Below are 26,182 nucleotides of genomic sequence, written 5' to 3'. Positions count from 1 at the left end.
AAGCTCTGCCCCAACTCCTGAGCAGTCTCACTTTACACCAGCTCTGTGATGCGCACAGCTGACCACGCCCACCCTCTGCAACAAGGCGGACTGTGAGGAGGTAAGTCCAACTACATATAACGGAGAGGAGAAAAAGTGCAATCGAAATAAGCTCCAAGCCTCTGTCACTTCATCTCCATTTTCATTTTGCTTTTTATAAAAGTTTATTTATTTTGAGAGACAGAGAGTGAGCACATGTGAGCGGAGGAGGGGCAGAGAGAGAGGAGAGAGAGAATCCCAAGCAGGCTCTGCGTTGACAAACACGATGCAGGGCTTGATCTCACAAACTGTGACATCAGAGCCTGAGTTGAAGTCAAGAGTTGGACACTTAAACGACCGAGCCACCCAGGCTCCCCTCTCCATCTTCTATTTCACTGAAAATTTATACTTGAATATAAGTGAAGTTAGTCCAACTCCTGCAAATTCCCAAAGTCCAGCCTGTGTTTCAAATCGTTGTGAAAGAAATTTCTTTTTTTTTTTTGAAGTTTATTTACTTATTTGTGCAGGAGGGGCAGAGAGAGAGGGAGAGAGAGAGAATTCCAAGCAAGCTCCGCATTGGGCCAGGAATCTGATGCGGGGCTCGAACTCACAAACCATGAGATCATGACCTGAGTCGAAATCAAGAGAGGGATGCTTAACCAACTGAGCCGCCCAGGCGCCCCTTGTTGCGAAAGGTTTCAATGACTGTAACCAGCTTTTTTTTTTTTAATAACACAGAACAACAAAAAAAGCAGAGTGCATCGTACATAATAACAGCGAGTATTATTTCATAGAACTTTGGTTTCAGATATGTGCAAGTAAGCACAGTATATACTAAGCCACAATACATAATGTATTTCTTATTGTGGGTTATAATGAGAATTAAAAGGAGAGGACAAGATGATTGAAGAAAACTGAACAGGATCTGGTAACTGCTTAGATGAAAGATAGTTACGAAAATAAAAGTCTGCTGAAGCAGTTTCTAGTTTGAGAGGTTTAACTATATATATAGTAAGAGGTATCTTTCCAAGAGCACCTACTCTGTGTCAAGCATTGCGCTAAATGCTTCACATACACTACCTTATTTAACCCACATGACAACCTTATCAAACAGATATTTAACACATAAGGAAACAAGCTTACGGAGGCTGAGTAACTTGCAAATGTTGCACAGTTAGTTCATGAGGTCTTGTAATATGAGGCTGTATGTGACTCCACTACCTAGAACTTCTGTTACATTAACAGAGCAATTATATACTTAATAATGGCTACATGCTGAGAACTAAGTGCTTTAAGGGAGAGAGAAGTATAGAACACGGTTTGTATCTTCAATAATCTTATAACCCATCTGGGGACATGTATGTGTATATCTAAAAATCTGTGTATAATTCATATATAATAGAGGTACATTAAAAGAAGTTCAACTCATTAATAAACCAAAGATGTAGAAATAAAGGCATCATTGTTACACTATAAACTTCACAAGGACAAAGACTCTGCTTTATCCACAGATATGTATTCGTGGCTTCACACACAGCTAGTGCCTGATAAGTAACACAACAAAGTAGCCTATAATTTGCTACTAAATCTAGTGGTGGGAAAAATAGGTTCGAGCCCCATGTGAAGCTCTGTGCTGACAGCTCAGAGCCTGGAGCTTGCCTCAGATTCGGGGTCCCCCCCTCTCTCTGCCCCTTCCATGCTCATGCTCTGCCTCTCTCTCTCAATAATAAATAAATGTTAAAAAATTTTTTTTTAAAATAATGAAATATTCTTTATTGGAGTAGCATGACTCTTCTTGGACAGTATTAAGTGAGAAAAATAGGTTAGGGTAAAATTATGAAGAGGCTTGAACATCAGATAAAGGAAATAATGACACTAGAGTTCCTGAATAAAGAAGTAAAATAATAAAAGTGGTGAAAGTTTATAAAAAATTAGCCTGAACTCACAAAAGAATAAAAACGGTCCACAATAAGAATAAAGACGTCTAGCCTCATTAATAATTTTTACTTTTTTTTCAGGGCGCCTGGGTGGCTCAGTCGGTTGAGTGCCCGACTTCGGCTCAGGTCGTGATCTCACAGTTCGTGGGTGTGAGCCCCGTATCAGGATCTGTGCTGACAGCTCAGAGCCTGGAGCCTGCTTCTGCTTCTGTGTCTCCATCTCTCTCTGCCCCTAACCCATTCACATTCTGTCTCTGTGTCTCTCAAAAAAAAATAAACATTAAAAAAAATTTTTTTAACATTTTTTTTTAATGTTTACTTATTTTTGACTGAGAGAGAGAGAGAGAGAGAGAGAGAGAGAGAGAGAGAGACAAAGCATGAGTGGGGGAGGGGCAGAGAGAGAGGGGGAAACACAGAATCTGAAGCAGGCTCCAGGCTCTGAGATGTCAGCACAGAGCCCGATGCAGGGCTTCAAACTCATGGACCGCAAGATCATGACCTGAGCCGAAGTCAGATGCTCAACTGACTGAGCCACCCGGGCCCCCCCATCATTAATAATTTTTAAATACACATAAACATTTTTTCAAGTCTATAATAACAGGAAAACTGTCAAAATCCACAGATTGACAAAAGCGAGATAAGCAAAGATCAACAGGCACACTGTTGATGGGAGTAAGAATCACCACATTTCCAAAGATCAGTTTGGTATCATGTAGCGATTTGTAAAAGTGCATACCCTTTGCTTCAGCAATTTCATTTCTAGTAAATTCATTCCAAGAGAACGCCACATGTGTGTGCATAAAAGTGTTAAAACGACAAAGGCATGGAGCGCCTGGGTGGCGCAGTTAAGCGTCCGACTTCAGCCAGGTCACGATCTCGCGGTCCGAAGTTCGAGCCCCGCGTTGGGCTCTGGGCTGATGGCTCAGAGCCTGGAGCCTGTTTCCGATTCTGTGTCTCCCTCTCTCTCTGCCCCTCCCCTGTTCATGCTCTGTCTCTCTCTGTCCCAAAAAATAAATAAATAAATAAATAAATAAACGTTAAAAAAAAAAAAAAAAAAAAAGGCCAAGGCATATAAGGATGTCCTAGGAAGTACTATTCATAAGAAATAAACTATAGTAATGACAATAATGAAAATGCCCATCATTAGAGAACTGGTTAGATATACTGACTAGGTATGTATCATTAAGTACATACAGGCATGAAAAAGAACGTTATAATGAACTTCTGTATCATATAGAGTAAAATATACAGGACATCATAAATTTCTTTGACACGATAAAAGGAAGGAAAGAAGGGGAAGGGAAAAGAAAAAAGGAAAGAAAACAAAAAAGGCAATGACCAAGTAAATATAACAAAATGATGATCACGGTTGAAGCTAGGGGCTGGGTACGGGGGTGGGGTTCATTACTCTTTTCTCCACTTTTGTAAATATTTAAAAACTTTCATAACAAGGCTTTTTTTTTTTTTAAATAAAAGGATTAATTATGGTATAAATCCCTATGTGATGAAAAATCCTTCAGAACGCTATTTTACATAGGCAAAAAGAAGAAAGGGAGATTGCTTGACAGTTTTCCCCTTATTGCAAAAGAGTCTTAACAAGAGCATCAGTTCCTTGAGGGCATAGATCACGTTCTTCCTCTTTTGTAGTTCTCTCCCATCATTTACCAAAATACTACATACAGAGTCAACCCTACATATATTACTTGTTATGTGAAAAATCTGCCTTGAACGGAAAGGAGAGTGGGAAGCCATCCCTCTCGCCTTGTACCCCTTTCCGTCTCCTTTTGCCCGCTTCAGGGAGGAACCCAACTTTTTGCCAGGTGCCATCACCTCGCGTATTTTGCCGGAGATGAACACAAGCTCTAAATCCATACAGACCTCTCCCCAGGTCTGAAGGTGCGACACTTTCACTATGAATGTGCTCCATGTTCTGCCTTCCTCTACAGCCAAACTCTGCAAAGATGGCGCCTGCCATGCAACACAGCAGGCACCAGGACCTGCTGAATGAGGATGGAGGGCGGGACAGGTCAGCCAAGTGGCGTGGAGAGTCTTCCTTTGGTGGTATTCAATTTGCACCTTTAATTCTACTTCACTGAAATTTAGTACAAAGCCACAAGAATGGCTCTTTCGTTCATTACGTAAATCTGTACAAGAAAGAATTTGCTTCAGCCCAACTATAAAGTAGGGGATGAACCAAAAATTCTCCTAGGTTTCTCCACTTTAAGATTTTACTTTATCATTATAAGGTCTTTAACCATACAAGGTAACATATTCAAGAATTCATTCATTCTATGCGTGGAAGGTTATTCTCAAAATTAATTTCCCTTGGCCTTTCTAGCTTGGTTAAGATTTTTTTATTTTACCATTATAACTAGTACTTGCCTCACTTATCAACTATTTACATGACTACACAGAGCGATGAAGAGTCAGACTTACCTTCGCTTTTTCGCAATCGCCCTTAATACACTAAAATAGTGAAAGTTAACAAATACTTTAATGTTATTAATTTATGACTTGTGGCCTGGTTGCTAATTTTTTAAATCAGTGTTTTGTATGGACAGTAAAATAGTTCCTGTCTTCGAATCAGCAACTTTCTCCAAATCTGAGCCCCAGCAGTAAAAACTACCTGCCAGGCACAGTGTTTTATTAAACTCTGACCACACAAGTGGGTATTATCCCATTTTACAGTTAAGCAAACACAGATTACAAAGGTTGAGTGACTTGCCAAAGAGCACACAGCTGGTAAAATGACAACAATGGAATCGAAATCCTCACGTGGTGGCCACACATACGCCCCTAACCGCTGTTAACACCACCCCCCACCATCTTTGCCTCGAAGACTTGCCACCACCAGTCCCCTCTCTACTCCGTCACACTGCTGTACAAACAATCCACTTTATTTTAGTGTCCATCTGAAGACAGGAAGCAGATGTCTGCTATTACCCACAACTGGCACAAGACCTAACATATTTTAAGTGCATAATTAGTACTGAGTGCCCTCAGGGAATGCCAAGGTATGTCGGACAATCACCCAAAATATTAATAGCCATAGGAAAAATGTTAAACTTATCCTAGTTTAAACTTTTTCTCATTCCTTTCTACCATGTTTCACTTCTTTTTCTTAAACGTTTATTTATTTTGAGAGAGAGAGAGAGAGAGAGTGTGAGCACACATGCAAGGAAGGGAGGGGCAGTGCGAGAGGGAGAGAGAGAATTCCAAGCAGGCTCCAGGCTCCGTGTGGTCAGCATAGAGCCCGACTCGGGACTCGATCCCACAAACAATGAGATCGTGACCTGAGCCAAGATCAAGAGTCAGACACTTAACTGACTGAGTCACGAGGTGCCCCTCACGCTTCACTCTTTGCTGTCAAGTGCATCTCTCCAGCGGTGCAGCTCTGAAGGCTCTCTCCTGGTTTCACAAACGGGCTGCGGCTCATGTGTCCCAGGACCACCCGAGGGAGAGGGAGGGGTGAGAGCTGCGCGCATCACGGGAGTGAGAGGGACTGGGCGGAGCTCCTCTAAGCACAACTAGCACGGCCCTCAGCTGCCGGCACCTCCGGGACGGATGACATCCCAGGTGTCCCCTGAACTGCAAGCAGCAGAAGCTGCTCTAAGGGCTGCTCTCTGGCGAAGGCAGTCTCCTCCATGACACACACACGCTGCCACTGAGCCACGCTCACACACGTGTGCAACGACACACACACAAAGCATGGGATCCAAGCTGGTGACCGCAACTCAAGCTGGATGAATTAAAACCTAGGAGCCAGCCTCTTACCTTCTTTCAGTCACAATCTGGAAGGCCAGGCTGGCAGCTCTCAGGGTCCCCGTTTCAACAGCACAACAACAACAACAACAACAACAACAACAACAACAACAACAACAAACACTGCCAGCTGCAGAAGATAACAGAGCAGACCAGGAGAACAATATGTATCTAGAAAGTTCTCACAAAGTTCCAAGTCTGTAAATCCAGATATCCTTCATTTTAGTTTTCTCCTTGTACTTTCCACACTGGATTTACATGAACTGACACATTTGCCTTTTTTGTTTGAGATGGGTTCTTGCTCCTTGCAACCAAGAGAGTTAACTACACATGTGTTATATGTGACACGTACATTCAAAATTATGTATCAAACTTTGTGTCTCTTCTTCATACACTCCCAAAGGGCTTAGCATTATCCTTAGGAACTCAGGATCTAGAAATGGACTTTACAAGAAGCCTAGCTTCACCATTTCCTAGCTATCAGAGGCTAACCTCTACTGTCTCTGAGTTTCATTTTCTTCACTTATAAAAGAGTAACAGCACCTACCTGCTAGTTCTACGTCCAAAATACATCCTGAATCCCTCCACTTATATATCCAGCTCCACCGCCATCGACGCCTCTCCCCCGATATAATCTGTGATCCAAATACCCCACTGCAAACCAAATGCCCTTTCGTAATATAAAAATTAGAGGACATCAGTTCTCTGCTTCAACCCCCAGAATGGCCTCCCACCGCATTAAGCTCCTGTCCCCTCTCTCCTCCATCTGGGTCACTCACCGCCCCTCACCCGCCACACTAACCTTCTTCCTCTGTTCCTCACACAGGCTAAGTCTGTTCCTGCTTCAGAGCCTTCGCACTGGCTCTTCCCTCCACCTAGAAAGCTTTGTCCCAGATCTTCACAAGGTCTTAGGTCTTAGTTCCAATGTGGCTCCCTGAAAAACACCTTCCTTGACCACATTCCACAAAGCAAAAGCGACAGCAGAAGCATTACTGGCACTAATTCACTTTCTACGGCATTATTCTAGTTTATAAAGACGCACTTATCCTGGGACACTGTAAGGTCTTGACACATCCTTTACTGGGAATATATATAAAGAGCAGCTCAGACAAGCACAAAGATTTGAGAGACAAACAACAGCTGAGACAGGGCTGAACAAAAGGAAGAAGTAAAACTACCACTATTTACAGATGACAGGACATTAACATAGAAAACCAAGAACACAACACCAAAGAACTGTCAGAACTAATAAACGAATTCAGTGAAGCTTCAGAATATGAAGTCAATATGCGAAAATCTATTTTGTTTCTTTACACTAATAGCAAACTAACACAAAGAGAAATCAAGAAAACAAGCTCATTTACAACTGCACCAAAAACAATACCCAGAAACAAATTTAACCAAGGAGGTAAAAGAACTATACACTCAAAACTGAAAGACACCGATGAATGGGTGGCGCAGTCGGTTAAGCGTCCGACTTCAGCCAGGTCACGATCTCGCGGTCCGTGAGTTCGAGCCCCGCGTCGGGCTCTGGGCTGATGGCTCAGAGCCTGGAGCCTGTTTCCGATTCTGTGTCTCCCTCTCTCTCTGCCCCTCCCCCGTTCATGCTCTGTCTCTCTCTGTCCCAAAAATAAAAATAAACATTAAAAAAAAAAAAAAATTAAAAAAAAAAAAAACTGAAAGACACTGATGAAACAAAATGAAAAACACACAAAGAAATGGGAAGATATTCAGTGCTCATAGGTTGGAAGAACAGTGTTAAGACGTCATGAGACTACAAGCAATATACAGAATCAATGCAATCCCAATCGAAAGTCCAGTGGTATTTTTCACAGAAAAAGAGCAAACAATCTTACAATTTGTAGGGAACCACAAAAGACCCAGAATAGTCAAAGCAACCTTGAGAAAGGAGAACAAAGCCGGAGGCATCACCCCCCGACTTCAAACTATATGACAAAGCTCTACAGTAATCAAAATCGTGCGGTATTAGCACAAAAACAGACACGCAGATCAACGGAACAGAAAAGAGAGCCCGGAAATAGGCCCACACTTATGCGGTCAATTAATTTACAACAAAGGAGTCAAGAATATACAATGGGGAAAGGACAGAAATATACATGAGGAAAGGACAACCAAGTACCAACAAATGGTGCTGAGAAAACCGGATAGCCACACACAAATGAAGGAAACTGCACCACTCTCTTGCACCACACACAAAAATGAGCTCAAAATGGATTCCACACTCAAATGTAACACCACAAGCCAGAAAGCTCCTAGAAGAAAGCACGGGTGATAAGCTCCTTAACACGGCTCTTGGCGATGACTGTTTTGAATAGGACACCAAAAGCGACAAAAGCAAAAATAAACACGCAGGACTACGCCAAACTAAAAAACTGCTGCACGGCAAAGGAAACCCTGAACACAATGAAAAGACAACCTACCAATGGGAGAAAGTCATTGCACATCCCCTATCTGACGAGGAGCTAGTATCCAAAACGCACAAAGAACTCCTACGACGCAACAGCAAACAGTAAACAATTAGAGTGAAAAATGGGCAGATCGTCCCATGCGTCCAATGACGACATAAGATGGCCAACAGGTCATTCAAAAGATGCTCGTCGTCACGAAAATGTAAATCGGAACCACAATGGGCTATCACCTCACGCCTGTCAGAATGGCCAGTATCAAGAAGACAAGAAATAACAAGTGTGGGCGAGGCTGTGAAAAGGGAGCCCGTGTGCACTGTGGGTGGGAAGTAAACTGTGCAGCCACAATGGAAAACGCTATGGAGGTTGCTCGAAAAATTAAGAACGGAACTACCATATGATCCAGCAATTCCGCTTCTGGGTGTTTACCCAAAGAAAATGAAAACACAAACTCGAGAAGACATATGCACCTCCTATTCAATGCCTCATTTACAATAGCCATGATATGGAAATAGCCTAAGTATCCATCAATGGATGAATAAGATAAAGAAACTGTGGTGTGTGTGTGTGTGTGTCCATATAGGTATGTGTGCATGCACACACACGCACACACACACACACAGATATACACAATGGAATATCATTCAGCCAATAAAAAGAATAAGGTCTTGTCATTTGTAATAATGGACATGTAAATGTAAAATGTAAAATTTGGATGGACAATGAGAGCATTATGCTGAGCGAAATAAGGCAGAGAACGATAAACACCATATGAATTCTCTCATATGTAGGGTCTTTAAAAACAAACAAACAAACAAACAAACAAACAAACAAACAAACAAACAAAAACGTGGGCTTGAACTCACAACCCCAAGATCAAGACCTGAGCTGAGGTTGAGTCAGATGCTTAAGGAACTAATGCTTAACCTCACACATTGAATCTTAGAAAAGGGAAAGAGAAAAAAACCCCAAACTCATAGATACAGAGAACAGATCGATGGTGGGTAGGAAAAGTGTATTTTGTTTTTAGTTTAAAATAAATTGAATAAAACTTCTTTACAAGTCATTTTTACTTACCGGTTTACTTGTCTTTATACATCCTTCTCTATCTGAATGTTAACTCTGTAGGAAGCAGGACTTTGTTTCGTCCATGAGGTACTCCCTCTCCTCCCTCATCAGTAACAGAGACTAACTACATATTTACTGAATAACTGAGTGCTCGGTAAACACACATTCAAATGGTCTAATGAAAAAACAAAACAAAACCAAACCTAGAGGATTGTAACCTCTAGCTACAGGACCCCATTCCTCAATAAACCCAGGGCATATTCACCAACAAACAAACGAACAAGTCCTTAGATTGTAGAATGTCTACCCTTATCCCACGGCCCATCACATTGGAAGAAAAGCAGTCCAGTGGAAAAAGCTCTAGTTCGGAGCCAGGCAACAAAAGCTGTAACTCATCATTACCTATCGGACACTGAAGACAATGATTTTTCACTGCTTTTCACCAAGTGCTTCGTAAGTAGGGTTCCATCATGTATACACACTGCCTTCCCCAAAATTCTAACTTAAAACACCCTGGAGTCTTCTAAGTATACAATCTTTTAAAAACTGGAGAGGGCTCTCACAACTAGCTCCCCTCTGACTCTACTGTCAGATTATTCTAATAACTCAGGCTCAACATCTTTTAGTCATCCTACAGGTTATTAAAATGTCTTTTAGGGAACGCCTGTCTGGCTCAGTTGGTAAAACATGCAACTCTTGATCGCGGGGTCATGAGTTCAAGCCCCACACTGGGCATAGGGCTTACTTGAAAATAAACGAATAAAATAAAATTTCTTTCAATTATTCCTTCAAAGTGTCTCTTACATGCCTTCCTTTCCATTCATTTATCATCACGTACCTAGTTGAAAACCTTTTACTGCAGTGTCAACAACTAAAAGCAAGTTGCTTTTTGCAGCAAAAGGTGCAAGTTGCCTCTTTAAAGGTCATACACACCATGGCAGATGAATCTTCCCCAAGTGCAGCTTTGATCCCCTAGTCATCAACTTTCATGGCTCTCCAATACCAGAGCACTGGTTCCCAAAGCTTTCAGACCAAACAGCCCTTTATACAGCAAATCCTGACATGAAATTTACCTATACTGTTTCAAAAACATTGATATAACTCTCTAATCATAATATACAGCAGACATCAAAGGAAAGTTCTTTATAATAAGTCAGTATGTATTTCAACCTGTAAATTCTTGGGCACAACTAAATGAGAAGATACAATAGAGCAGTCAGATACTTTCATCTCTATGTGGCATTGCTGGGAATGCGACAACTAGAAATGCAGTCCCACACAGGTATGCTGGTGACTCAGACACCATGAGCAGTACCACTACAAGTGACGGAAGTTTCTGACAGTAAAAAAATTTTTTACTGCCAAACAGCAATAAAAATATTATCTTTCCCCAACTTATACAATAATATTATCCCTGGAAAATAAAGTGTATTATTAATATCATGCAAAAATATTTTGGTTTATAGGTAAAATAAAATTCAGTTTTAGACCCAAGCATAAACAAGATGCTCCCTTACATGAGTGGCCAGTGGGACACTGACCGTTACTTTTGGGATGTGATCTAATCTTTATGTGGGACCACCTGAGCACTGGGACATGTAGCATTCCTGACCCCATTCACTAAAAATCACTGTGACAACCAAAAAAACCCTCCACAAATTTGGATAACACTTCTCAGAGGTAGATGTTACCTCCATCGAAAACCTCTGGCCTAGAGATTTCAGCTCAAAATGAGTTATCCTAGTTCAAAAATATTAACCTAGAATTCAACTGTTCTCCACTTTTTTCCCACCTTTTGCGTATGGGCATCTGTATGTTGTGATAACTAAATAACTCACAGCATTACTAACTTTCCACTGATTCGTCTCTGTCATAATCGGCTCTACTAACAACAAGCAATTTCAAGTAAAAGTTGAATTAGGATAAATCTACCAAAGGATCCTAAAGATACTATTTTTGTTATACAATAAACTTAACATTTAAACATTCTACACATAAGAAACTGGGAGGAAGATCCTGGCAGTAACTTTATTGGCTACAGAGGATATGTCAAAATCCCTTTGGGGTACAAATGTTTATCCATTAAAAAAATGGAACTTTGTGTTCATTCCTAAAATGGAAGAATGGTGTAACGTTAGGATCTCTGTTAAATGTGGTTTACTGAATTAGTTCAATGAAGGAAAATGCCATGTGATCAACTCCACTGATGCTTTCCAAATTAAAAAGGCATTCTTCATAATCTGCTTTTTTTTTTTTACATTTTATTTTGATTTTAGCATTACAAAAAAGTTGCAAAAAGAGCACAGAGCGCCTACACATTCCTTACCCGATTTCCCCTAACAGTCATCCCACACATAACTACAGCACAACCATCACAACCACGAAAACAGCACACTACATCACCTAACCACAGACCTGACTCTAATCTCACCGTGTTCCCACTAAGGTCTCTTCCCTATTCCTACATCTTATCTACACGCCCACCAGTGCCCCCTGGGCTGGGGCAGTTCCTCGGTCTCTTTTTTTTGATCTTGGCACTTAAAAAAATTTTTTTTTAAACATTTTTTCATTTTTTGAGAGACAGAGAGAGACAGAGCATGAGCAGGGGAGGGGCAGAGAGGGAGACACAGAAGCCAAAGGCGGCTCCAGGCTCTGAGCTGCCAGCACAGAGCCCAACACAGAGCTTGAACTCACAGACTGTGAGATCATGACTTAAGCTGAAGTCAGACGCTCAACCGACTGAGCCACCCAGGCACCCTTGATCTTGGCACTTTTCAAGTTTTGATGAATACCACAGAAATGAGGTACTCTTCTCAGTGCATCCTCTCAAGGTACATCATGTCAATGTGTCCTATTACTGGTAATGTAAACCTTAATCACCTGACAAAGACAAGGTCTTCTGGGTTTCTCCATTGTAAAGTCACTATTTTTCCCTTAGTAACTGTCCGGGGGAATATACTTTGAAACTACTAAAGTGGTCCATTTCACCTCAAACTTTGGCCATTAACTTTAATATCCATTAGTGAAACTTTTCTACAATTACTACTGTGATATTTGTCTAATAGTGATTATCAATTGCCCTCCATATTTATAAGGTGGAAATCTCCTATGAGAATGAGTTTGAGCGGCGCGCCTGGGTGGCTCAGTTGGTTGGACATCCGACTTCAGCTCAGGTCATGATCTCACGGTTTGTGAGTTTGAGCCCCGCATAGGGTTTCTGTGCTGACAGCTCATAACCTGGAGGTTGCTTCAGATTCTGTGTCTCCTCCTCTCTCTGCCCTTCCCACACTCATGTTCTGTCTCTCTGTCTCTCAATAACAAATAAATGTTAAAAAAATAAATAAATAAATAAATAAAAAGAATGAGTTTGAGCATTTTCTTTTTTTCTTTTTTAGTATTTTTATTTATTTTTGAAGGAGAGAGAGAAAGACAGAGCATGAGTTGGGGAGGAGCAGAGAGAGAAGGAGACACAGAATTCGAAGCAGGCTCCAGGCTCTAAGCTGTCAGCACAAAGCCCGATGCAGGGTTCGAACCCACAAACTGTGAGATCATGACCTGAGCCAAAGCCGGATGGTCAACCGACTGAGGCACCCAGGCACCCCTAGTTTGAGTATTTTCTGTATTTAATGGCCATTATTAGGTATATATTTCTGTGACTTGTCTGTATCTTTTTCCAATATTTTTCTTTCAGGTTCTTACTCATTTTTTGTTCCTCAATTTTTCAAAGTTCTTTATATAGCAGGGCTAAGAGGACTCTTTGTGATATATGTCACAAATATGTTTTCCCAGATTGTCAGTTTCCTTTTGACTTTATGATTCTTTTCATAATTTTTAAAATGTAGTCAAATTTATCAATCTTTTCTTTTACTGAATCTGAATTTTGAGTCATGTTAAAAAGACACCAAGGTTAAAGAGGAACTCTTCTAGGACCTGTATGACTGAATGCTGTAATACACAGAGTCAGCTTTTTCCAAATGGCTACCGAGTTGTTCCATCACTATCTTTTTTTTTTTTTTTTAAAGTTTATTTATTTTGAGAGAGGGAATGAGGGAGAGAATCCCAAGCAGGCTCTGCACCACCAGTGCAGACGTGGGGCTCGAACTTACCAACCATGAGATCATGACCTGAGCCAAAACCAAGAGTCAGAGGCCTAATGGATTGAGCCACCCAGACGCCCCTCCCATCACCATCTTTTAAAAAGTTTATCTTCACTCCCAGTGATTGGAGATCCAACCTTTTTTTTTTTTTTTAAATTTTTTTTTTTTTTCAACGTTTTTATTTATTTTTGGGACAGAGAGAGACAGAGCATGAACGGGGGAGGGGCAGAGAGAGAGGGAGACACAGAATCGGAAACAGGCTCCAGGCTCTGAGCCATCAGCCCAGAGCCCGACGCGGGGCTCGAACTCACGGACCGCGAGATCGTGACCTGGCTGAAGTCGGACGCCTAACCGACTGCGCCACCCAGGCGCCCCGATCCAACCTTTTTCACATAAAACTCTGGACTTCCTACCCGATCCCACTGGTCCACTATGCATTTATGTGCCAATATCACATTATTTTACAGAAGGTGTTTTAATGTCTGATGGAGCTTACTCTGCACAGTTTTTCTTTACCAGTATTTTCCTGGCTGTTCTTACATGTTTATTTTTCCACACAAACTTTCATATCAACTTGTCCTAACTTTATTAAAGTTGTATTTTTGTTGGAATTATGGTGAATTTGTAAATTCATTTAGGGAAGAACTGATATCTTTATAATTCTGAGTCACAGAATTTAATAACAATAGATGTCTTAGGAAGTCTGGGTGGCTCAGTCTTAGGTTAACTGACTCTTGGTTTTGGCTCAGGTCATGATCTCACGGGTTCGTGAGTTTAAGCCCCGCATTCAGCGCAAAGCCTGCTTGGGATTTCTCTCTCTACCTCTCTCTCTCTGCCCCTCCCCCACTTGAGCTCGGTCTCAAAAGATAAACATAAAAAATTTAAAAAAATAAAAAAGAATAGTCTTTCCAATATTTCAAGTCTACTTCTGTGTCTTTTTGAGTGTGTAAAAAGTTTTCCTCCTACAGGTTTCACACATTTCTTGTTAAATTTATTCCCAAGCATTTAATTTTCTTTGTTATTACCATAGTGAGATTTTTCTTAATATTATATTCTATTTATTATTTATGCATAGGAAGACTATTAGTTTTGTACATTATTTTTACATCCTACTACTTTACTGAACTGCTTTATTTTTTGAGTTAATTTTATCACTGATGGTCTGGAGTTTTCCAAATACACTATCAACTCATCTCTAAACTTAGAGTTTTACTTCTGCTTGCCCATTCTTATTACTGCAAGTGATTTCTCTAGTCTAAGTGCAAAGGCTGATACCTTTGCATACAATACAATGTTAAACAGAAATAGAAATAGTGGGCACCCTTGCCTTGTTCATGATTTTAATGGAAAGGACACTGGTGTTTCTCCATGAAATAAGATACTGACTTTAGGACTATGGTATACAAATTTCTGACAATATTCATAATAAAAGATGAGTAAGTGAATACTTCTTAACCTAACAAAATGCAAACATCATGCCAAACTCCAACACCATGCTTAGTGATGACAATGTGGACGTATTCCCATCAAAGACTGAAAGAAGACAAAGATCCCCAATATTTAACATTTTTCTAAAACTAACTATTAATAGATTTAGTCCATTGAAGGAAATAGGAGATATTAACATTAGAAAGGAAGAAGTAAGCATCATCATTTGCAAATGATATCATCAGCTGCTTGGAATACGCAGAGTAACAAAATAAAACTCTTATAAACAATGAAAGAATCCAGTAAGCTGTTTAGTACTATATTAACATTACTTGAATGTACATTTGATCTTTATTAGGGTTGGCCTCACAACTGGGTACTACCTGGGTGAGATTTCCTCTATTATAGAAAACATAACAAGTCCAAAAACATGTTTTCCTGCATATGTTAAAAACTAACCAGGTGTAAAAAACTGAGGATGATTCATACTAACTAAAGTTGATTAACCATAATAAATTGCTAATTTACAGAGAGAAAAAAGTGCCAAAAACATACTTACTTTAATCTTAAATTCTGGAGTGCACTACTGTGTACCCCATATGAAATGACCGTAACAGTAAAATATATTCTCCCTATATTATGACTGTCCTCCATTAAAAAGAATAGTTTGATATATAAGAACATAGCACTGCATGTTCTGACCTCTAGAAATTCTTCTCAGAGAATTTAGGACAGTAAGCCTGCTTTGAATTATTTGTAGTATGGAAAGTGACTTGTTTCTTACTAACTATTCAAATAATACTGTTCATGGGCACCTGGGTGGCCCAGTCGGTTAAGCATCTGACTCTTGATCCCAGCTTAGGTCTTGATCTCAGGGTTTTGAGTTCAAGCCCCATCTTGGACTCTATGCTGGGCATGAAGCCTACTTCAAAAAAATAAATAATAGTAATACTGTTCATACTTTATTTGTATCAGGACTTGGTGAGTTTTTGTTTACTGTTCCTTCCATCGCAACATACTTCAATTTAACACATCATTTCTCTCTGAAAACAGAAACTGTAAATTAGCAATGTAACAAATATTATACACACAGTATCAGGGCCTCAGCTCAGTGAGGTATATAAATAGTAATGCATCTGCATTAAGCCTGAAATTCCCAATGTTATAATCAATCCTACAGTTTTGTACGTGGTATGGCCTCTGTACCAAATTTTGTTGTACAAACAACACATTGGTTGCTGATGAATACTAATCTATTGTTAAGAGAGTGATAACCTTTGAAGAAAAAGATGGCAACAGTAATTTGGAGAGGGCATGACAGATTTCTGAAAGATTTCTGAATTGCTGGTAATTCTTGTTATGGTGATCTTACAGGTATGTTCACTTTGTGATAATTCATACTTGAGATTTCTGTGCACTTTTATGTATATACATTATACTTGAATCAAGTATATTTTAATTTTTAAAAATAAGCAGAAAACTGAAACAAAATAAAAACAAACCACACAAAAAGACCTCCAACATCTCCAATAAAGTGCAATTTCTCTGGAAGCATGCTATATTGCACTTAGGGTCTCTGTTGAAAACAGTAACAAAAAAACTTATCTTTAAACTCTAGAATCATTCAGCTCGATGAGATCCTCACACTATGTGTTAACTGTGGAAGAGCAAATTCACATCTTCTATTTTAACTTTTTCTGTGTGTGTGAGTGCGTGTGTGTGTGTGTTTCCAAGTAGAAAGGGAGGCTCACTTGTTCTATACAAACTGTCATGTGTATTTGAGTATCTCTGCCTTTCTCATTCTCCTTTTCTTGCTTTCTCTTATTCTTAGACCATCTATAGCTGAATTTCCTGAAGTCTCATATGCATATAATACAAATTAAGCTGTATAAACCAGAGCAGAAAAACAATTCTACCTTACAAAACTGCAACATCCCCACCCAGACGCTCCAGGCACAATGAATGATCAACTCAAACTCCTCACGCTCACTCATTATTTCTTCTGCACCATCCAGACTTACTCTTCCCCCAGGCCAAAGCCCCAGAAACACCCGGACTCAGTTCCCTTTAATATCTAGCCCCACCCACAGACACCAGGTTCCATTTCTGGGAAGCCTTTCTCTCCACTCTTCTGGGCTATGCCCCCACTGCTACAGTCCTATCTGGTGCTCCCAAACCCTAGCATGAATGATCATAAAAACCACCTACCTCCTACTCTTCTCTCTTCCCCATTCCAATGAACCTTTCATCCAGTCATGTCCTCTCTCTGAAGGACAGCGCTGAGCGAGGCACCTTGCTTAGAAACATTCATTGGCCTTCCCTGCACTTTGAATGAAGCCCAAGCCTGGCTTTCAAGGTCTACACAGAATTCCTACAAATAACCATGAAATTAGCCCACTTTCCTGACCAAAATGAGAGTTATTTTAACCACTAAAAGAGGACATATACTGTATATTATGAAAAGACAAACATGAAAACCAAAGGAAAAAAATCTAACTCAGCCTGATTTCTGAACAAAGAATGAACATGACTATCATTCAAGACCGAAGAGCCAAAGAAGAGTCAGAAGCAAATAAATAAATAAATCCATCCATAGCTGAAAACGTTTGGTTACAGGGAAACATGAATGTCGCCACCCGGAATGCAAATCTAAATCTAGTTCCTCATCCCCAAACACTGAAAAGAACTACAGGAAACACTACTGCTATATGTGAGCAATTTCCGAGACTCTATGCAAACTTGATTCTTACTTCCTAAGAGAGCACGTTAAGGTCATTCTCCATGTAGAAGAAAACAGCGAGGACAGATAAAAGAGCATGGCTATGATCTCTGATGAGTTTCACTTTTTTTTTTTGAGGAAATTACAGTATAAAAACACCAAAATAACAATATAAAGACTGATGTTCTCTGATCAAGTAGTATTTTATCTCACAAGATAAGGTTTGAAAACATCCTCTCAGAACAAGAAAAAATACCCTCCATGGTCACTATTTCAGTGATCACAGCCACTTTACAGAACATAATTATCGTGAATTATAAGGATCCACTATATCTCTAGGGAACATATTTTACTTGCAACACAAACATGGTTAACTTCGGATACGCATAAAACAATACAAGGACATTGTTTAAAAATTAAGTACATTAAATGTAGTGAAGCCTGGAGCAGGGATGGCAAATAGATTTCGTCTTGCGCGTCAGTTCAAAAGAACAATGAGTTCTGAATAAGGTGTCCTCTGAAGCCGGGATACCAGGGGAGAGACTGTCCTCGATCAGTAATGTTGGCCAGAGAGGAGAGAAAGGAGTCAGAAGACCTGCATCACGCATTTGCCATCCCTTGGCTACCGTACTTCAAAGAATCTCAAAGAATACAGAATCACAAAATTACTTACTGCTTCCACAGAGTTGCATTCCCGCCTTGTTTCTAAATAACGTAGTGCTCGTTTTTCTTCTTCTTTCAATTTAGCGTCTGCCTGCCCAGAAGCAAAATAGCAATCATTTTTAAGAATATCAAGAGAACAGCTGAAATGATCACATATACTAAGTTCCGACTTACATATTTCATATAATTCTGTACACCATTTTGTTGTAAATACGAGGGTGCCTGTGTTCTATAAAATCTCTCTGTGGAGTCCAAGTATGCCTTCTCAAAATTATCCCTATAAATTTGAAGCTTATCCTCAGGATTAGAACAAAGGTTAACTGAAAAACAGAAAATAAAATTTTACTCTAATTATGTTTCAAATCAGTATTTTGAGTACAATAATTGAAGTAACAAATAGTGAGGGGTCATTATGTGCAAGGGACTGGGACAACGCTCAAGGGAACATGGATAATACCAGACCCTTCTCCATAACAGACTTAAAATGGTAACAGCATAAAGCACTAAAGTGACAAACAGTACAGATAACACGGGCTATTGTATTTCTGCATAGGAAAGGGCAGGACTTCTAACTAGATGGTCAAGAAACCATTCACAGATGAGATGAGATTTGGGATGAGTCTTAAGGGAAAACTAGAATTTACACAGAAGCTGGTAAAATAAGCAAATAATCTGAAGTACAAAAATCCCAAGGCCAAGTCAAGGTATAATGACCAGGTAGAATGGGAAGTTAGGAGTGGCTGTGGAGGGGTACATGGGTGGCTGAGTCAGTTGAGCATCAGACTCTGGATTTTGGCTAAGGTCATGAACTCTGGGTTTGTGAGTTTGAGCCCCATGTTGGGCTCTACACCGACAGCATGAAAACTGCTTGGAATTCTCTCTCTCTCCCTCTCTCTCTCTCTCTCAAAAAGAAAAAAAATACGAGTGGTTATGGAAAGTCTCGAATCTCAGGTTAAGTAACCTGAATTCAGCATGGTGTAACCACTAAATGGGTAAAATCAAATAAAATACTACTTAAAAATTAATCTCATGAACAGTACATGGGTTAAATGATAGTAATAAAGTCACTATAAGACAACTGTTTCAAAAGTCCAGAAGCAGAGTTTACACAGTGTAACCTGGTGGTAGCTGATATAAGAGGAATAAATTTCAAGGACACGGCTAATGAAAGCCTAAACACTATGATATCTCAAGAAGTATGGGGATAATAGAGAAAGCCAATCAAAGATAACTGCAGGTTCATTAATACAAAAAATTCTTGGGGCGCCTGGGTGGCTCGGTCGGTTAAGCGTCCAACTTCGGCTCAGGTCATGATCTCATGGTTTGTGAGTTCAAGCCCTGAGTCAGGCTCTGTGCTGACAGCTCAGAACCTGGAGCCTGTTTCGGATTCTGTGTCTCCCTCTTTCTCTGCCCCTCCCCTGTTCATGCTGTGTCTCTCTCTGTCTCAAAAATAAATAAACGTTAAAAAAAAAATTAAAAAAAAAATACAAAAAATTCTTACTGAGGAGTACTTTGTGCCCACGTCCTACATCCAGTAAAGATACAGTGTCAACAACAAAGTTAACTGAACTAAATTATGATGACAGGGAGGCACGGGTCCTATGAATCAATGTGAGAGGGACCTAAGCTAGCCTGGGAATTAGGGAAGGCCTCTAAGAGGAAACAGAGGATGCAGGTGAGCTAGAAGACAGAGGGAGGAGGAGGAGTATTCTCAGAGAAAACACTGTATCTGACTTAAATAATAAATGAGAAGAGCACTGCCAGAAACTGAAAAGTTCAGAGAGGAGTATGTACATGAAATAAACATACTGTCTGAAAATATAACCACAAAATTAGTTACCACCTTTAGGAGCTAAAGAATCAAATCTACATTTCTCTAATTCAGGTCACTAAAAGGGTTTGCCAGCCAAGAAATGAGTGACATGGAGAAAACAAGTATTAACCACACAAATATGGGTTTTTCTATGTGGCCTTGAAGAGATTTCATGCCTTCTGTGTACTCTTAACAGCATCTGGCACTAAACATAGACATGACTCTATGCTAGTACACATAACTCTGGCAGTATTATTCTGTAACTGTCTCAGAATTTCCAGAAAAAATTATGATCAGGAAAGTTCGGAACATACCATAGGATTCTCTTACTCCAATGACCAGCTGAGAATCAAAAGCTTCTCCTAATCTTTCAGCATGTACCAGCTTCATTGCACTATCCTGGAGTCTGTTTTTTATATTTGAAAAGATTGACTCATTCCATGTATCAAGCATGAGCTACGATAAAAAGAAGTATGAAATCATTGCAATTATTAATATACTAAGTACCATACAGACACACAAAAACTTTAGCTATAAATACTAAAAAAAGGAAACCACATTCTTAGGCCTATATTCACTTGAATACTTCAAGGAACTAGTATATTTAAATTTGGTAAAAAACACATGGTAAATGTTAAAGAACACATTTCAAAATCTAACATAAATGGATTTGAATTCCAGCTCTATTACTTATTCACTGGCTTTCCCATCTGTAAAATAGTAAAAGTAAGAATACAAATCTTAAGTGGTTGTTGTAAAAATTAAATACAGTAATACCTGAAAAGGTTCCCTCCCCTACAGTTACAAGGTTACATTTCAGAAATACTGGTCAGTGTTTGGAATGCTCTTGTGCAGGGTTGTACGAACATGCAATAAATGCAAAAAGCGCTGAATGAAAACCTGCCTGATACTAGATCTTAAAAAACACACACAAATCACCTGAAAGATGTTCCATTCAAATGATGGAAATATTACACACATATCCATATGTATTATCATTCCAAGTAACTGGGTCAGATACAGAAAATATATTAACAACAACAGTAGCATCAATGACGACAAAAATAACAGGTATGTAACATTCACTACGTACCTAGCACTGCTCTAAGTACTTTCCACACGTAACTCATTTAATCCTCAATACCGATATATAGGTGTTATTATCTCCTTTTTAGAAATGCAGACTCAGAGGCACTGAGAGGAAAGCTAACTCCCCACATGCATACAGCTCATTAATGGCAACACTGGGATTTGAATCCAACAACTATGGTCTCAGAATCTACGGTCTTAATCATTAAGTGATGCTGATTCCTGTAATCAGTAGGGGATGGCAAAAATTAAAAGAATAACGGAAAAACAAGAGAGGACAAGATTATGGAAGCGAAAATTAAAAAGCACGTAGAAGTATTTTTCTTTTTTGGGGGGGAGGGGGATAATTTCTCACATTGCAGTTATTTCTACCACCCAAGAACCACTGGGTGTCTAAATTTACAGCATCCCTGTCGACATCAGCACAAATTTTAGAGCTTGGAAGGGGCAGGAATGCCGAGGCAACTATTTGAGGGCCTGAGTTTGCATTCAGCAAGTAGCAAGTCATTTAAAGTCCAAGAGGCATTTCGTACTTTTCTTTCACTTTTCAAATCTATGTTTCTATTTGATTCTCAGAAGCAAGAATACGTATGAGAAATGAGGACAGGGAGCTTAAGTCATTAAGGATTGAAGAGTTGAAAAGAACACCTGAGATTCCACTTTCAGAGCTGAGTTCTTTCAATTAAATCACAAGGAGTTCTGGACACAGAACTTTTAACTAGAAACTATGCAAAATATGAAAATAAACAGTACACGAGTTCACAATAACTAGAATCAAGTAAAAAGAAAAACATAATAGCAGCTTAGTCACAATGAAACACCAAGATACGAGAAGGTAATCTAATGAGAGATTTTTGAAAGAGGAAAAAAGTAAAGTAATCTATAGGAAGGTAAAAGTACAAAGAAAGAAGAAGGAAACAGAATACAGAAGATAAAACTAGGAAAAGGCAGTGATGTCTGAAGGCACAGATCCGCAACTGAACACCACGTGGGATAACAAACCAGAAGTGCAGCTCAATGCGGTTGGAAGAAAGACCGTGTTATTCAGTAAAACCCAGCAAGAACTTAAAAGGAATTTATATATGAAGTAGGAAAGCCCACTTAAAGTCTAAATTACTTCCTAAAGTTGTAAAATAACCCTCTTTCTGAAGACTAGTAAGGGGGACAAAAAGCAAAAATAAACTTACTTTTCGAACAATACTGTCTTCTACGGTTGATTTTTTATTGCTGCCCTGTTTACCCATTAAAGTAATCTCCAGTTGACAAAAAGGCTTCGGTAAAATATCACACTGTGTAAAGAATTTTCGCCATTCAACAATGTATGCTTTTAGCAAAGCTGTATCATCTTGATGGCTCAGTACTCGCTGGAAAAAAAAAGAATTATATGAATTTGAAATAAATACAGGTAGGTGCTTGAAAGAATAACAGAACATAGCCATGCTATAGAGTATTTTATTTACTGTACAAACTATATTATACTCAAGAAATTAAAACATGTATATATCCAAGAAAAAAACACGTTCACAAAGACTTACTACGGCAATCATTTTGATATATACATAAAATCATGATGTATACATGAAACTGATCAAATGTTATATGTCAACTATATTTCATTTAAAAAAAAAATCCCAAACCCTCTATCCTTAAGCTATCACCTTTTTTTTTTTTTTTTTTTTTCTTCAACGTTTATTTATTTTTGGGACAGAGAGAGACAGAGCATGAATGGGGGAGGGGCAGAGAGAGAGGGAGACACAGAATCGGAAACAGGCTCCAGGCTCCGAGCCATCAGCCCAGAGCCCGACGCGGGGCTCGAACTCCCGGACCGCGAGATCGTGACCTGGCTGAAGTCAGACGCTTAACCGACTGCGCCACCCAGGCGCCCCAAGCTATCACCTTTTTATCCTCCCCACTACCATTCCCATCCATCCCTTTCCTGGTCCTAAGCAACCATTCATTTGCTTTTGGTGTCTATATATTTGCCTGTTCCAGACTTCCACATGAATGGAAACATACAATATGTAGACATTTATGACTGACTTCTTTCATATAACAGTTCTGAGGTCACCCAAGTCCTAGGACCTATCATTACTTTATTCCTTTTATGACTGAATTCTATCCCATTTTATAGATATACCACATTTTATCTATTGGTCCATTGATGGACATCAGGGTTGTCTCCACCTATTGGCTATCATGAATAATGCTGCTATAAATATCCATATCCCCAAAAAGTTCATAAAAAACCTGTGTACACTCACCAAGAAAGAGAGGACTGAAATAAACAACATCAGAAATGAAACAGGAGACATTACAACTGATAACACAGAAGTACAAAGGAGTGGGGCTCCTGGCTGGCTCAGTCAGTAGAGCACGTGACTCTTGATCTCAGGGTTGTGAGTTTAAGCCCCACACTACAGCCTACTTAAAAAAAAATTACAAAGGACCATAAGAGACACTGTGAACAATTATACACCAACATATTCAACAACAGAGAAGAAATGGATAAATTCCATAAGACATAAAATCTATGAAGACAAAAGAAATAGAAAATCTGAACAGACCCAATCACTAGCAAGTAGACTGAATCATTAATGAAAAATCTCCAACAAACTAAAGTCTGGGACCAAATGGCAACAATGGTGAATTCTACTAAACACTGAATGAGAATATCAATCCTTTTCAAACTCTTCCAAAAAACAGAAGAGGAATAAACACTTCCAAACTCAGTTAATGAGGTTGGTATTACCCTGATACCAAAAACCGGTAAGGATGGCCCAAAAGAAGAAAATTATAGGCCAATATCCCTTAAGAACATGGGTGCAAAACTGCTCAGCAAAATATTAGAAAACCAAATTCAACAATACATTGAAAGGACCATACACCATGATCAAGCGGGATTTATTCCACGGATGCAATGTTGGTTAGTTCAGCACTCACAAATCGATCAATGGGAAACACCACATTAACAAAACGAAGTATAAATCTCATATAACTGGAGTGCCTCGGTTGTGAGGTTGGTTAAGCGTCCAACTCTTGATTTTGGCTCAGATCATGATCTCACAGTTCAGTTAGTGGAATCAAGCCCAGCATTGGGCTCTGCACTCCAGGCTCTCTCCCTCTCTGCCCCATCCTCGCTCACATTCACAAGTGTGCATTCTCTCTTGGTCTCTCAAAATAAACATTAGAGAGAGAGAGAGAGAGAGAGAGAGAGCGCACGGGGGAGGGACAGAGAGAGAGAGGGAGCCACAGATTCCGAAACTGGCTCCAGGCTCCACACTGTCATCACAGGCCCCATGTGGGGCTTGAGCCCACAAACCATGAGATCATGACCTGAGCCGAAGTTGGATGTTTAACTGACTGAGCCACCCAGCCTCCCCAATAAATAAACATTTTTAACAAATCATATGATCATCTCAAATAGATGCAGAAAAAGCATTTGACAAAATCCAATATCCATTTATGATAAAAACTTAACAAAGCAGGTATTGAGGGAATTTACCTCGGTATAATAAAGGCAATATATGACAAACACATAACTAAAATCATACTCAGCAGTGAAAAGCTAAAAGCTTTTCCTCTAAGATCAAGAACGGGACAAGAATGTTAACTGTTGTCACTTTGATGTAACATATACTGGAAGTCTTAGAACACCCATACAAGCCAGATGACAAGAAAAAGAAATAAAAGGCATCCAAGTAAAAAGAAGTAAAACTGTCACTATATGCAGGTAATATAATACATTAAAAATCATGAAGACTCCACTAAAAAACTGTCAAAACCAGTTAAGTTTAGTATTAGTAACACAAGATACAAAATCAATATACAAAAATGTTGCGTTTCTATATACTTAAACTATCAGAAAGAGAAATTAAAAAAAAAAAAAAAGAACAATACCATTTACAATTGCATCAAAAAGAATACCTGAGAATAAATTTAACCAAGGAGGTGAAAGAACTGTACACCCCAAATTGTAAGACATTGATGAAACAAACTGAAGACACAAATAAATGGGAAGACATCCAGTCCTCATGGAACAGAAAAATAATAGCATTAAAATGTTCACACTACCAAAAACAATATACAGAATCAATGCAACCCCAATCGAAAGTCCAGTGGTATTTTTCACAGAAAAAGAGCAAACAATCTTACAATTTGTAGGGAACCACAAAAGACCCAGAATAGTCAAAGCAACCTTGAGAAAGGAGAACAAAGCCGGAGGCATCACCCCCCGACTTCAAACTATATGACAAAGCTCTACAGTAATCAAAATCGTGCGGTATTAGCACAAAAACAGACACGCAGATCAACGGAACAGAAAAGAGAGCCCGGAAATAGGCCCACACTTATGCGGTCAATTAATTTACAACAAAGGAGTCAAGAATATACAATGGGGAAAGGACAGAAATATACATGAGGAAAGGACAACCAAGTACCAACAAATGGTGCTGAGAAAACCGGATAGCCACACACAAATGAAGGAAACTGCACCACTCTCTTGCACCACACACAAAAATGAGCTCAAAATGGATTCCACACTCAAATGTAAGACCACAAGCCAGAAAGCTCCTAGAAGAAAGCACGGGTGATAAGCTCCTTAACACGGCTCTTGGCGATGACTGTTTTGAATAGGACACCAAAAGCGACAAAAGCAAAAATAAACACGCAGGACTACGCCAAACTAAAAAACTGCTGCACGGCAAAGGAAACCCTGAACACAATGAAAAGACAACCTACCAATGGGAGAAAGTCATTGCACATCCCCTATCTGACGAGGAGCTAGTATCCAAAACGCACAAAGAACTCCTACGACGCAACAGCAAACAGTAAACAATTAGAGTGAAAAATGGGCAGATCGTCCCATGCGTCCAATGACGACATAAGATGGCCAACAGGTCATTCAAAAGATGCTCATCGTCACGAAAATGTAAATCGGAACCACAATGGGCTATCACCTCACGCCTGTCAGAATGGCCAGTATCAAGAAGACAAGAAATAACAAGTGTGGGCGAGGCTGTGGTGAAAAGGGAGCCCGTGTGCACTGTGGGTGGGAAGTAAACTGTGCAGCCACAATGGAAAACGCTATGGAGGTTGCTCGAAAAATTAAGAACGGAACTACCATATGATCCAGCAATTCCGCTTCTGGGTGTTTACCCAAAGAA

At 39.6% G+C, this 26,182-nt stretch overlaps 1 protein-coding gene across 4 annotated transcripts in view; it reads right to left on the bottom strand.

Annotated features, from left to right (window-relative positions):
* The window catches only part of CUL5 (cullin 5), a 97,067-nt gene that overhangs the window by 29,465 nt on the left and 41,420 nt on the right, over positions 1-26,182 (bottom strand). For all 4 annotated transcript variants that reach the window (XM_045482674.1, XM_045482677.1, XM_045482675.1 and 1 more), the window contains 4 exons: positions 22,208-22,384; positions 20,246-20,387; positions 18,293-18,438; positions 18,129-18,209 (listed from right to left, as the gene is read on the bottom strand). In XM_045482674.1, the coding sequence (XP_045338630.1) occupies positions 18,129-18,209; positions 18,293-18,438; positions 20,246-20,387; positions 22,208-22,384 (546 nt within the window). The remainder of the gene's footprint in view (positions 1-18,128; positions 18,210-18,292; positions 18,439-20,245; positions 20,388-22,207; positions 22,385-26,182) is intronic.

The sequence above is a fragment of the Leopardus geoffroyi genome, chromosome D1, assembly GCF_018350155.1.
Source record: "Leopardus geoffroyi isolate Oge1 chromosome D1, O.geoffroyi_Oge1_pat1.0, whole genome shotgun sequence".
In the NCBI taxonomy this organism is placed as follows: domain Eukaryota; kingdom Metazoa; phylum Chordata; class Mammalia; order Carnivora; family Felidae; genus Leopardus; species Leopardus geoffroyi.
Note: the sequence above shows the minus strand (reverse complement) of the source record. Positions and strands in the feature narration are given on the sequence as shown.